Source organism: Chlamydotis macqueenii, chromosome 3 (assembly GCF_036417535.1).
Source record: "Chlamydotis macqueenii isolate bChlMac1 chromosome 3, bChlMac1.mat, whole genome shotgun sequence".
Classification (NCBI taxonomy): Eukaryota; Metazoa; Chordata; class Aves; order Otidiformes; family Otididae; genus Chlamydotis; species Chlamydotis macqueenii.
This window is the reverse complement of record NC_141558.1, coordinates 97765420-97779959: the sequence shown is the minus strand read 5'-3', so window position 1 is coordinate 97779959 and position 14540 is coordinate 97765420. Positions and strand designations below refer to the sequence as shown.

At 47.2% G+C, this 14540-nt stretch overlaps 1 protein-coding gene across 1 annotated transcript in view; it reads right to left on the bottom strand.

Moving 5' to 3' along the window:
* Positions 1 to 10259, bottom strand: part of EGLN1 (egl-9 family hypoxia inducible factor 1) — a 36766-nt gene extending 26507 nt beyond the window's left edge. The window contains exon 1 of the mRNA XM_086743840.1: positions 8862 to 10259. Coding sequence (XP_086599966.1) covers positions 8862 to 9785 — 924 coding nt within the window. The 5' untranslated portion in view covers positions 9786 to 10259. The remainder of the gene's footprint in view (positions 1 to 8861) is intronic.
* Between the last annotated feature and the right edge of the window lie 4281 nt (positions 10260 to 14540).

The window sequence follows — 14540 nt, the reverse complement described above, 5'->3', positions numbered from 1 at the left end:
GGTGATGTGAATTGACAATACAAGCTCCTCCTGTAAACAGATTTAAAATATCTTTATATATGTTTATAAAAAAACAAAACCAAACCAAGCAAATACATACAGACTCCTCAAGTCTTCAGCCAGTTTGCTACATTTGAAAATTTACAGTAATCTGACAACCAACGCAACAATTCCTCCACTCTGTTAGGACCAAAAGGGAGAACAGCTTCCTGAACTTCCTCACTGCGTTCACCTTTGTAACACTTTCAATGTAATGCTTGTTTTTGCTGAAACAAGGCAGAGCAGTCTCAGGCTCTGCTCTCACAGCAGCGTGCTGGGGCCACACAGCAGCATCTCCTCAAAGATGTACGTCATTTGTACAATCCAGAATACTGTCACGGCCAAACTATGTGCTTTAAGCTGGTCCGGCCCTAAATTAATATGTAAAATTAATCTTCAGATATAAAATAGTATTTTTTGTTAGGCCCCATTAATTACCCTATGCGTATGGTCTTCATCTCTTCGTTAGAGTGCTATGCACACAGCATATACATAAACACTCTACCTTCACACGCCAACGTTCATACAGACGTGCAGGCGTGCACATTTCTACCCAATTCCTATTTATAACATTATATGCTAACAAAAATACTCGAGTAGTTTTAAGTTAAATACCAAAGGACAAGAAAGTCTTCAATTGTACACAGCTGTTACGTGCATAAAAGCATCGCTCTATTTTTGTCAGACACTGCCCTGGAACACCGAGTGAATTAGCTTTCAACCTGCAGCGTATGACTGCCACTTACCAGCTAATTCTGGCACAAGCCTGTGAAACTATGCTTGATCAGCTATCGTTAAACAATAATCTTCAGAAACTGGAAGGAGTTTACAAGGATTTAATGAGCACGAAATGACTTTTTCAAAAGGCCACAAAGACCAGCATTAGTCCTCCTTTTCAAAGGTCTAAGTAGTAAGTCACAACTGTGGAAGACAAAAAGGGTATCACAAATAACTCAGTAGTGGCTGCAAAGTCAATTTACTATTCTGTTCACTGAAAATACTGCTTTCAAAATATTATTTCCTTAGTGTAGCGTGAAAAACACGCCAATTATTAAAGGTCTTGCATTAATTATTCCAAGTTCATTTCCAGAAAACACTTGCAGAGTCCTTAGATTGCCCACAGTCACTCCCCAGGAGCGTCCCACTGAAGAACTAATCAACGAACCCACAACAGTCCAAAACTGAATTTTGAACTGAAAAAAAATGCTATCTTTGTGCAAGAGCTCTCCAAGAAGGCTAAAGAAAAACAATTCATTTTCTGGATTGGCAAGAAGAAACTTTTGCTCTATACAGAGAAAAAAAGTCACTCCTTAATAGCAGCAGCCAGCAGCAAACAGTAGCAAGTTGCAGCACCCTGTTCACCACAGAGTATGCCAGTCCAGCTCTATCTTGAAACAGAGAAACTAAGAACATCTTTGGTGCTAATAAAACTCTAGAATAATAGATAGGGACAGCCAAAAACCATGAGATATCTAGCCAGAAGGTTGGTTTTGAAGCTGGGGGATGGGAGGGGCAGAGATGGGGCGGGGGGGGGAAATCAGTTTTCATTTGGAGAAAATACTCCCCCCGCCTCCACCCTGCACAGGATCACATGGAAGGCAGATCAGCAAAGCTTCTGTATAAAACTGTCACAAAAAAAGATGAAAAAGATGTCCTCTTAAGAGGACAGAAGAATGCATTTCTCACTGCAAGAATTGAGTCTCATACTGAACATGGAAGAACAAAGAAAATAAAGGTTAAGAAATTAAAAAAAAAAAAAAACAAACAAAAAACATAGTTAACAAAGATTTCTTAAACTATATTCAAATTTTCACAGGCAAATTTTGGGATAACCAGTCCGTAAGTGTTAGACTAAGGCTGTAGTTTGGCAAACACTTAAAATGTCCTCTTCAGATGACAGAAGAATGCATTTCTGACTGAAAGTATTGAGTCTAATATGGAACATGGAAGAACAAAGAAAATAAAGGTTAAGAAATTAAAAAAAAAAACAACAAAAAATCATAGCTAACAAAGATTTATTGAACTGTATTCACATTTTCATGGGCAAGTTTTGGGATAACCAGTCCCTAAGTGTTAAACTAAGGCTGTAGTTTGGCAAACACTTTAAGCTGGCATAAATTTGCATTGCTGCTGAAAGAAAGTCTCACCATCTGTCAGTCCCCTGTGCCAGCACAAACATCCGAACACTGAACCAGGAGCACTTCTTTTGCCAGTTTATTTTTCAGATGGATCAGTTCCCCAAACCAGTTCACAGGATGGCCATGTAAATACTTGTGCTGGCAAAGAAGAGTGACTGCTTCTCCAGCAGCACCAACCAAAACTGTTCACTCAACTACAGCCCAAGACATAGGCTACGGAGAAGTCCCTAGCAGCTACATGCGGTGCTCCCCACCCTCAGACACACTATATTCATACCACACTTCAAAGTTACGATCAACCACGCAGTTGCCCCTCAGAAACTAGTACATCTTTGTAATTTTCTCTAGTAGGAGAACCTGCCACAGTCTCAGCAATGTTCATGTTTTCATTTTCACCGGATATTAACAAATGTCTTTTCTGGATGCTGTGCTTCTCAACCAAAAGATCATTTGCACTGGAGACAACAGACAGCCTTTTGATCATCTGTTCTGTTTCGGACCCAAAATGCTTGTACATGGGGAACAACAAATGAAACTGTACTCATCGCATGTCAGGCCTCTACCCCACAGGGACAGAAGAACTGTAGGCCACTGAATATCCATGAATCACCATACAGTCCTTTGCTGACCAGTATACTCATCTAGAAGAAAACACCATTGCCAATACAAACACCATTGTCAAGGTGTTGTTGAGGTGTCATCCTCAATAAGGATGAGCATCACTCATTTCTCTATCAAGATCAAGCAACTCAGGTGAGTACTGAGAGAGACCTAGCCACACTTTTCCACAACTCAATGACAAATCCAAACCATTACAGTCATCCATTAGAACCAATTAGATGTTTTCTACCAAGAAATAATTTCAAGGCATGATAGTGAAATGAATTCCCAGAATGATAGAAAAGGACCTCTGTAACCAGGCATGCCACAAGCAAATTGAGGGAAGTCCCCTACTTTACAGAAGTTCCTCAGCCCAGATTCCCAGCTGCAGCTCTTGGCTCCTCGGATGAGAGGACTCACCTGAGCTGCAGCAGAGCCCCGCATCCGCCTCTGTGCTCGCTTCCCCTCTATCGGCGCCCTGCCACCACCATCACTTTCCAATACCTGCTTGGTTGCCGAGTCTTTATTCTCTTTTTCTTATTTTCATCTGCCATCTTATTGGTGCACACACATCCACGGCTATATTTTACAGAATAAGATACAACAGAAAGAACATACAGGAATCTTGCTTGAGTCTTCTGTATGCTATTTTAAACAGTGGCCTTAACCCATCCTCCTCCCACGTTCCCTCTGCCCACTCTCAGAGCTACACCGCTGCTGACAGCTTCAGCCCAAATCACCTGAATACTGCTTATTAGTGACATTTATCTTTCCCTGGTAACATTAATCCAACATGTTCATAGAAAAGCTGCAACATAAATAAACAGCCAGAGCAGAGAGCCTTGTTTTTCCAGTTTACAAAAAAGCTAACAGCAGAGTATGAGAAATTCACTCACTCTTAGAGGATTATTCTCTAAAGGAGCATTACTAACTTTGAAAGAAGCTAATTTAATAGGGCACAGTCAGACTAGTCCGAATCCAGAGCCCTTTAGGACTTAAAAAAACTCCAGGATGCTCTAGCCCACAGCATCATATTGAAAACTGATGAGCATCCTGGGAATTATAAGCAGCAGTTAAAGTACTTACAATCAGGCCAGTTTATTTTGAGATTGGAGGCAGGGAAAGAGTAAGAGATGAGCAATTATGTAATTCAATGACACCAAGAAAAAGCACAAAAGCAGGCTTGCACAATGTGCAGCCAATAAAGCAAATTTTTAAGCCACTGGTGGCTGAGAAGCAGCAGGTGCCGCTGGCCTACTGGTAGAGACAGGAAATAATTCAAATGGAGCAATCTGAGTTGCAGCTCCTCTGACAGGTTGCAAAGGAGGGGGAATGAAGCAAACATTAAAGGGCTGTAACAGGGACTGTCAAACTGTCTATCCAATCTTCTACCAGTAAAAGGTAGGGGTAGAGCGAGGAGATGGGAGGCACTGGGTGTGACAGGAGCAGAAGCAGGAACAGCTGACAGGTCAGATGTCCATTTAGATGCTGATTATTAGGAATCCAGTCCACAACTGGGATGTCCCAATATTACTGCAATGAGTACAGGATGCAAACTTCAGACTCCCATGAAGTTCTAGATGATTCCCAGAGTCCACAATCAGGGAAGGAAAAACCCAGCAGAAAAATCATAAAGCTGCCCCCTCCCTTAACCCCTTCTCAGTCTGTGTCTGGGGAAGAAGGTAAAACTTTCCCACTGTGAGATTCAGGAGGATTTCATTCCCTGACTGTGACAAGCAGGTTTACATCTCCACTGGCTATCAAAGACAGGATGGACAGGAAACAGAAATACGTGCACATACAAGTGGGGTAACCGATAAGAGAAAGGAAAAAAAGAGAATTAATATTTTGGGAGGAGTTGGAAGAAAAAAAACTAGAAAATAACAGGAAGTAGCGGAAAGACACTACAGCTCACGTATACAAGTATGTGCCACCATCTGCTAGAGAAAAAGACGGAAGCAGAGTCTGGAAAGAAAGAGACTAAGAGAACAAAAGCAAGGAATGCAGTAAGTCAGGACTTCTGAGATGAGTAAATCGTTAGCCATTCTCTTATATCTGCTGCTGTACTGCCCACCCACCTCAAAGGTAGCTACCTAGTTCATACCTAACTGCTCTGTAGGTACCTGTTTTTTAGGTAGCCTAGTTAATCTCTAGAAAAATCCCCAACAGAGATTTTAAAATGTAAAATCTCAGGTTTCTCACACTTAACATTTTACCTTATTTCTTGTGCTTTACCTTAGAGACTGGCCTTAGTGAATGTAAATCAGTTTAAAATAGATTCCATTAAAATAGTGCAGCTTTCTCCCCGAGAGAGACAGTTTTACAGGCTAAGAGATGCAGGGTATAAATCGCAAGACCCGTTTCTCTTCCCTTTTTCATGTACTGCTTCTAGACACTTTGAAGAAGTGGTGGCAAGTTCAATGTCAACAACACCAACAGGTATACAAGTTAAGCCTTAACCAAATTTGAAGCGATAATCTAGGTATCGCCTTTTCTATTTTACCTACAGCTATTTTCTCCCCCAACACCAAAAACAATTAGCCTTGATCAACAGCATCATTAAAATCTTTGATTAATAATCCATTCACTTCTGTAAAGGTACCCAGCTGCTGGTTAAAGCACAGAGAGTAAACCCCTAAGATTTTATAGGTATATTTAGTCAGCATGTTACAGAGTGGATTTATTTATGATTCATTCCCTCTAATAGGATATGCTTGTTTACAGAGCTTGAACTAGATCTGGCAAAGGTTAAAGATTCAATAAAAGCTCCTGTGACTCCTGTGACGTAATGCCAACCCTTGCACAACATTCAAAAACAAAGCCAGTTTTCTAAGAAGACACTGCAGTGAACCCAACAACAATATTTTAAGTAACTGGCTGCAAGTGCTTTTGGTTTGTTTTTCATGTAAAGGTCTAATAAAAAAGAACTACAGTTAAGCTTAAAAAAAACCCAAAACAACACACCTTTAGAACTGTTTATACAAAATCACCGTCTCCACAAAGCTACAACGCTGCACATCTGATTTCTCAGTAAATGACTTTTTGAGGAAACACAAACTCCTAGATGTCACTACCCCAAATGTCAGCACAGCTACACTCCTGACATTTCTGAGCACAGCCCAATTCTAGCACGTCCCCTGTTGCACGAGACGCAGTACCAAACTGCAACCACTTACTGCCATGCCAACGCACCACCTTGTGTGGCTAGCACTGGTACTGTTTTAGAGAGGGCGCGAGGATCCCCAAGGGCTGAAATTCTTTTGCTGGTTCAGATGCTGGTGAATTACAAATCTCACCAGTGACGCTGCAAATTGGTTTATTTAGCACCTTCAGTAAAACGGCACACTAAGTTCTCCACACGCCAACTACGCAAACCACAGCATTGCAACATACGCACACAGGAGTAGTAAAATTACTCTGGAAGAGCTCAGTCGGTCAAGGTGTGTCGCATTTCCATGCATTTTGGTCCTACTGCTTGAAATGAAACCAGCAAGAATAAATATTACACGTAGATCGTTCCTTTCAAAAAGTCTGCTGCGAATGCAGATCCAACACACCCATCAAGATCTGAAAGCAGACTGTATTTGACTAAATGAACTAAACAGCTGTCACCACGCAAAGTGCACTAACAGAAAAGCTCCAGAGTAACCTGCTGCAGCTATTATGGTGTCTCCACCGCACACCCATCTATACTGCCAAGAATAAAAAGTATACTGGGACTCCTGTAGCAACGCAATCAAACTGCAGTGTGGAAAAAGCACGGGTAAGAAGCGAAGGAAAAATTACTTCAGATAACCAAGAGGTGTCTCTGTGTTTATTTTATATTCTCCCTTTCCCTTGCTCCTCTCTACACAGCCAGGAGCCCCGAAGGGACATATAGAAGTTGCTTCCACTGCAGCCCTCGGACTCAACTTACTGTGACACTATTGGCAGCGGAAAGGTGCAGTTCTCCATGGACGTAAAAGGTGAAAGTCACACCAGAGAGAAGGTGAAAGTCACATCACTCCTATCCCTGCTGACTTTACAAATAAGCGTTCCTAAACACTGTCAAACCTCACATTTCAACAGATCAAACTCTTCCATTGACTTGCCCATCTCTTCTCACCAACTGCTTCTGTTTATTCAACTCAGGGGTGAATCTGTGAGAGCAACTGACAGTTTTCATTCTGCTCTTGCCGAAACTTTAGGGAAGTGAGCTTTCCTGCAGCACTTTCACTAACTTTTGTGGGGAGATAAGCAAGGGAACACAAGAAGACAGAAAGTAATGCATTTCTGTACCACCAAGGAGTAAAGCACTGCACCTTTTCTGATCTGATCCCTGTACCTGTTCCGATCCCCTAAACACACAGGAATTTCGGCAGCGATTGAAAGCCAAGTAGGGATAAACAATCTTCATAGTTTTGCTGTTGCTCCACAAAAACGTGGAGCATGAAGAGGTTTTTTTTTCTATCTTTCGCAATTAGCAAAAGTACCAGTTACTACTCAGAAATGTAAGATAGAGTAATCCAGGAATCACATATGTGATGTGAATTCCAAAAGTCCTTTTCTAAACCCCTGGCACGTATTATTCACAGAAGCATACTGCTGCACATAAAACCAGAAGCAATATTCCTCTTTACTGCATAAAATTCAAACCCAGCAAAGCCACAGATATTTTTAGAGTGCAAGTTTGAAGTACTGGGGTCTTAAAAAGATTTAGGACTGTGTGAAAGATAAGTTGGCTTAGAAAAGTCCAAGCTAACAGGGATCTAGGAGGAATCCAGACCACGTTTCCTGTAAAACGTTTTAGCACAGCACTAGTTCAACTGCAGGTATGCAAAGACTGCATTAAAAAAAAAATAAAAATTCCCACCCTCTTTATCACTGGAGTTTAAATTTCCCGTGCCCCGAACAAATCCAAGGCTGTTTTCTGCCTTCCAGTTTTTCCCCTCCTCCCTCCTGCAGCTTCCTACCAGCTGAGATTCTGCAGCTGCAGCAACAACAGTCTGTCTGTGACAGTGCTACCACCACGGCGGGACGGTTCCTACCAATTCACTGGCTTCCTTATGTTTTAATAGAGGCAGCAAATTGTGAAGGGGCTTCCCCTCCCTTTTTTTTTTTTTTTTTTAAACCTGAAAAGATACTGATGAATATTCATTATTAGTCCTTTACCAAGGGCGTGAATTTTATTTAACGGACTGGAAGGGAATTGCAAATTAGGCTAACACAATAGATTTTGACTCTGTTCTCTGGTCTAAAAGTACAGCTAAAGAGGAAGATTATGTAGAAAAGCGACTTGATAGGGAAAAGAAAAAAAAAAAGATCTCCCCAAGGCCAGCTTGCTTTTCAGGGCTGCGACTCCACTGCCCACTGTAACCCAGCGATTTACAGGGCCACCGGGGCATTCGCCCACCGACGCGGGTCTCCCATCCCCATTTTTAAGCCCAGCACTTGGCAGCCCGCATTCTGAGCCAGGACTTCCCAAACCTCGGCCCATTCCCGTGTGCCTGCAAACGTTATGCCCAGAATTTTTCATAACTACCCAGCAAGCGTCGGCCCGGGCTGCTGTTCGTCCCAAAAACGCCTCACGGCCGGTTGCCTGGCACACGCTGCCCCCCGGGTTCAGTACTGTTTTCAGTTTTTTTCCGGAGCCCACGGGAGAACATATCGATAAGCTTCCAGGTCAAGTTTTTAACAAAACACAAGATGGCCTTTTTTTTTTTTTCTTCCCTTCTTTCCTGCTCTGGAAAAGCGAGGACAATCCCCGGGACAGCACCCACCCACTCGCCCGCTCCCAGGGCCGCGGCCGACCCGGCCCGGGCCCGCGGATGGGGGCGGGGGTCCCGCCGCGACAGGGCGGGAAGCGGCTGCGGGGAGCGGCGGACACACGGACGAACAGACGCACGGACAGACTTGACACACGGACGTGCGCGCACGCACGCAAGCACACCCGCGGGCAAGCGCACACGTGCGCGCACACACGCCCCCGCCCCGGGGAAGCGCCGGCTCCGTCGCCGCCGCCGCCCCGCTCCCTCCCCAGCCCTCCCTCCCCACTGCCGGGGGGGGGATGTGTGTGTTACCGGGGGTCCCGGTTCCCGCACTCACTTTCGTCCTGCCGTTGATTCTGTAGTTGCCCAGCTTGCCGTTGCAGTGTCGGATGAGATCGTCCATGCTGTTCATGAGGAGTCGGATGGTCTGGCAGCCCGGCTCCTTGCCCTCCACCCAGGTGATCTTGTCGCCGCGGATGTCCTTGGAGGAGTCGCTCTTCTGGCTGACCAGCTGCCCGTCGGTGAAGCGCCCGGTGTGGTGGAGGGCCCGCACCTCCTGGGCCACCAGCCCACCCAGCTCCTTGCCCAGGAAGTCGTCCACCACGCAGATGCCGTGCTTGTTCATGCAGGGCACGATGTACTCCAGCGCCAGCCGCTGCGGCACCAGCGACTTGGTCTGCCCATTGGGGCGCAGTGCGGCCCCGCCGGGCCCCGCCTGCACGCCGCCCGGGTACAGGTTCGACTTGTCCCGGTACAGCAGCACCGCCTCCCCGGAGGGCGACGGCGACTGGGCCGCGGCCGGGGCCTCCGCCTCACCGCCGGCGGCTGCTGCGGCGGCGGCGGCAGCGTGGTTATCGGTCGGCGGGGCGGCCTCGGCGGGGGCCTCCGGGGGCTGCGGCGCTGCGCCCTTCCCCGCTGCCTGGCTGCCGCCTCCCGCCGCGGCCCCGGCGCTGTGGGCGCGGGTCGGCGCGGGGTGCCCGCCGCGGGGCTCGGCAGCGCCCCCTGCTGCGGCCGCCGCCGCCGTGCCTCCGCCGCGGCAGATCAGCTTGTGCTTCTTCCAGTCCTGGCGCTGGTGCTCCTTGCTGCAGTAGAAGGAGCTGCGGCAGCGCCCGCACCGCAGCAGGTTTTCCATCTTCCCGCACAGCTCACAGTACTGCCGGTCCCGCTCGCTGCTGCTGCTGCTGCTGCCGTTGCCGCCGCCTCCGCCGCTGCTCTCGCCGCCGCCCTGGCCGGCCCCGCCGCCGCCGCTGTCATTCGCCATGGCGCTGGTGGTGCCGCCGCAGCCCCGCTCCGCCGCCGAGGGGTTATGTAAGGAGGCGGGCGGGAGCGGCGCTAACGCGGGCCCCCGCCCGGCCGCGCGGGGAGGGAGCGCTCACTGCATCATGGCCGCCCGGCTCCGCCGCGGCCCCCGCCGCCCTCCGCCGGCCCGCGGCCTCCTTCGGGGCGGCCGGACGCGGGGCTGCCGCGGGGGCCCGCGCCGCTCTCCCTGCGCCGTTAACGCCGCTAGCACCGCCTCATCGCCGCCCCGCCGGCGGCGCGGCCGAGGAGGGGAGAAGCGGCGGCGGGCAACGGGCTGGCGCGGTGAAGGAGGGAGGCGGGAGGGCGCTGCCTTCCGCTCCCTGCCGGCCTCTCTGCCCAGTGCGCGGGCCGGCGCGGCCGCCGCCTCTCCCCGCCGCGCCTCCGCTGCTGTGTCGGGGCGAGGAGGAGGAGGCGCCGCTCTCGCGGCCCGCTTTGCACGTACGCCACTTCCAGCCCGCCAGCGCCGCCGGCGCGTCAGGCGGGCGGGGCCGCGCCGCCAGGCGGGCGGGGCCGGGACGGGGCAGGCCGCGCCGCGCCGCGCCGGCCGGGTGGCGGATGGGCCTCACCGCGCCGTCGCAGCTGCGGAGCTGAGCCCCGGCGCCGAGCGCACGGACAGACCTCGGGCCGGGGCCGGGCGGCCTCGGCTGGGGCGCCCTCGCAGCGGCCGGGAGGGTGGGCGGAAGCGGCCCCTGGAGGAGCGCGGTCTGCCCGGCTGCCTCTGCCGCAGAAGCAGGCCGCTAGCGACGGGGGGAAACTATACCGGGGGGCGTCACCGGTCTGGGCTTCCTGGGACACCGCTGCCGACCCCATGGGTGCCCCTGTCCCCGTGCCCAGCAGCGAGCTGCCCCGAGGAGCAGGGATGGCGCCAGGCTGACATGGAAGCCGTGGTCTTGAGTGACAGCGAGGGTGGCGGCGGCGGCGGCACCCGGCCACAGTGGAGGGCTGGGTTTTGTCGCTCCAGTAGGCCCCAAAATAATCCGCACTGGATGGCTACCAGAGTGAGATGAGCGCTGGCTCCCTTTTAAATAACATGTGGTTTGTGTGCCACCTAACTCAGCGATAACAAAGGCCAGAGTTAGGCTAGTTATGAAAAAAAAAAAGGCAAAAATGCAGGAAGAAGGAGCAGGTGGTGTGGCCGATGAAATGAGGAGTTAGGCCCAGCCCCGCGATCGATATGGCAAAGCCCCTGACAGGAAAAAGGAAGCTGGTTTGGCGGAGCAGCATTGGTGGAGGGACGAAGGTCCTGACACAGTCATGTCACGTCGGCTGTCAGAAGCCACATGAGAATCTGGACTCCTCTGAGGTGATGTGTAAGCTCCGATCGATCCGGCTTAACTGTGGCTTTGCTTGCTTGTAGTAGATGTTAGGAAAATGGAGTGTATTCTGTAATTTCCTGCGATGCAGCCTAACACAGTGGTCGGTGCCTCAGAGCCTCGTGGTAAGCCAGAGCAAGGGCTCCTCCCGGCCTGGGGGTTTTCCAGCCCACTCCCTTGGGGAACCATTTGGTGAGCAGGCTGCAAGCGTTCGCTCCGCGGGCCAGAGTTCACTCCCAAGTGCCTGCAGTTGTTGTGCTCTACCTGTAAGTTAAGCAAATCCATTCTAAAGTCCAAGAAGTATCAAATACGCAAGCCATTATATGTATCTGGAAGTAGAAAGGTGAAGTGAATCCTCAGGTTGTAACCCACAGGCTGCCACAGGCTTTCATGTGATTTTGGTTAAATCCATTTTTCTTTGCCACTGCAGAAGAAGAATAGTAATGCTTTCACTCCTCACAGGCTGTTGTGAGGTTTAAGACTGTAATATACTTGGATTACAGTGAGGTGGCTTTATGTATGCAATTAAAATGGTTTGGTTCTTATCATCTCTCTATATAGAACTGGATTTAAAATTAACTGACCTAGCAATAGGACTTGGAGGAATGTTAGGCACTGCATGTACTACGTGAAGGATGTAAAAGGAGAAACTATGTGCTAAGGCTACAAATGCCTGTGGTACGTACACAGAAAATGAGAAGGAAAAACAGCGTGAATTATTAGAAAGGCAAAAAGGTGCACTGAGAGGACAAGGTCATGGAAGTCCAAAGAATGAGATTTCAAGGTGAATGTGATCGGCAAGCTCCAAGGCTGATTTGAAAAAAAAAAAGAAAAAGACGAATGAACTGGAAAAGCTGGGAAGTAAAACCAGATAGAGTTCACATTAGTAATTTCTTTGTTAGTTGTTCTTAAAGGGAGGAAAATACAGCAATAGAAGCAGAAGGAAGTTGGTTAAAAATGCATTTTAAATCCAGAGCATAAAGTGGACAGATTTTTAATCTAGACTTAATGAGAGTTGTTCTTTAACTAAAGGAATATGAGGTATGTCAGAAATATTAGGCTAGACATTCCTCTAGCTTGCTTTAAACTAAGATGAATGCAATTGAATTCCATGGACTTGCAGTGTTGTTAAACCAGGCTAAATGAGAAGAGTCAAGGCTGTTTTGTTCAAAAGCTTCAGGAATGCAAACAATGATGTTCTGCCAGAAGGAAACTGAAGAGTTAAAGACCTTTTGCATTTGTTGCGTACTCCTTCAGCAAACATAATGGAGATGAAAGTCACAGACTAGAAACTCAATAGTCCAACTACGAAACAAGAAAGAAAAGCACCAAGGTACAAATATGGTTTCTGGCTAAAACCTAATTATAGTTATTAATTCATGGGCTAATTTGGCTTCAAAAGTCTTTTGTTCTTTCCCTCTCTTTCCTGCATGTCTTTTGGGATGCGATTAAAGGTCTTGGTCTTAGTTTTTACATTTGCTAATGTGCTGAGCTACTTCAGGTTGTCTTGACATACTGTTCCCCAGTGTGGTCAGCAGAAATACCAAGTTCAACAAAATCCATCCAGCTCCATATGGAGCGTTTGCCATATTTTATGATTACACCACTTCACCAGCGGCACAAAACAATTCAATGAAGGTTGTTGTCCAGTGACAAAGCTGCAGAAAAGAGTGGTGGTGGTAAGGAAATTCTGGAAGACAATGAGTATTTATATTACAATAGTGTCTACAACATGCTGGAAATGTTTTCCAAGCATATAAAGACTCTATTCATTGCCAGAGAGCTTAAAAGACAGCAGAAGGACAAAGCACGTTGAAAAGCAACATCTGGTATACAAAGCAAAACGACCACCATGATGGTTGCCAAAGCTGAGGGGGAAGGGACTTCCTTCTCTTTAGTTTCTGCAGGTTGCTCTTCACTTGCTCCCTAAGCATGGCATTTCCGAGATAGCTAATTTCTTGTCTGTGTCAGTGAATGTTGGAACAGAAAGTAAAGTCTTAAAGTAATACCAGTCATAATTAGGATGTTGTGGGATAAACTTAATGCAAGGTCATAGTTTTTTGCCTCCACTTAGATATGGATCTGATATGTTTATTAGAAATGCAGAAAAAAAAAAGAGGTTGGTCAATGAATAACTTTTCTGTTTTCATTAAGTGATAATAATAGCTGCATTTACACCAGGCTTTATATATGTTGAGTACTGCAGCAGTAAGATTATATAAGCAACCAAAAATGAATCTTGAAGCCCAGGGCAGGATGCAGAATAACAAGATTAGAGAAGTTTAATTCATAGAACAAAATCAGCTTAGAAATAAAGTTTAAATAAATAGTAATCTCATCTTCAGGTAGTTTTGCTGTGTACAGGAAAAAAAGTCCCCAGGACTCCAGGCTAAGTTTTTCACCACTGCCAGAAAACCACTTGGAAGCTACACAGGTGCCTCTGAGGTTGGTGGTAGTGTAAGGCGTCAGTCAGACAGATGTGTGTCCATGACAGTGTCATGATTAAAGTTCAGAACTTGTGAGCTTGACGTGTTTGCTCTCCTTTCCATAGACCCTTCCACCATGTTCTTCAGTCCAGCTGCTCTTATTCCACTTAAACCATTATTCACTGATTTCAACAGTGGCATTTTTCAAGCTTGCTTTTCATACTAGCAAGTGAACTGTAACAGGTTTGCAGCTTTTCTAAATAAAACTAGAGAACTGTTTGAGTTGGATTCTCTGTTAAACTCACTTCCTTTCTAATCAGGACAAACTGTACAAAGTACATCCACAAGGCTATGCAAGTGCTCCTTTGTTGAACGCATGCTCTTTTCCTGAGGTATTCAAAGGGTTAGCGTGGTTTATTCTTCTCCCAAATACCTCTCCCACCCCCTTTCAAGGGAAGGGTCACCCATTAGAGTTGATCAGGAAGCTGTAGGGTTATTGACTGGCTGTTCTAGTGCTGACCAGTACAGAGGAGGGGCATACTTGGAGTCCTGTCAAGTCAATCTCTGATCAGCACAGGCTAAAGGGTCTCAGCAATTTTCAAGATCCAGGCTTTAGCTCTCTGATATGTCAAGAGTTTGATATTCTCCTGTCACGGTATGAAGTGGCACACAGCCCTTGGGACAACAGAGAATCAGGCTCAGAGCCCTGAAAATAACCCACAGTACCCTGGACCACCTCCCATCCTTCTTAGTGCTTGTTGATGCCATTGTAGAGTTGCCCTAAAAGTTTTTGCTGAAATTAAAGTAATAGAATAATTTGGTTGTTTATCACTGCATGTCATAATGGTGTAATGTTTAAAGGAGAACTCTTTCATTATAATCTGAGATTATAAGGGTTGGGCTAAATTGTAAGCAGAACTACTCTCAATTACTTTGTGTAAACTTGTGTTTAATATTGTGTTTAATATTGCGGGATTC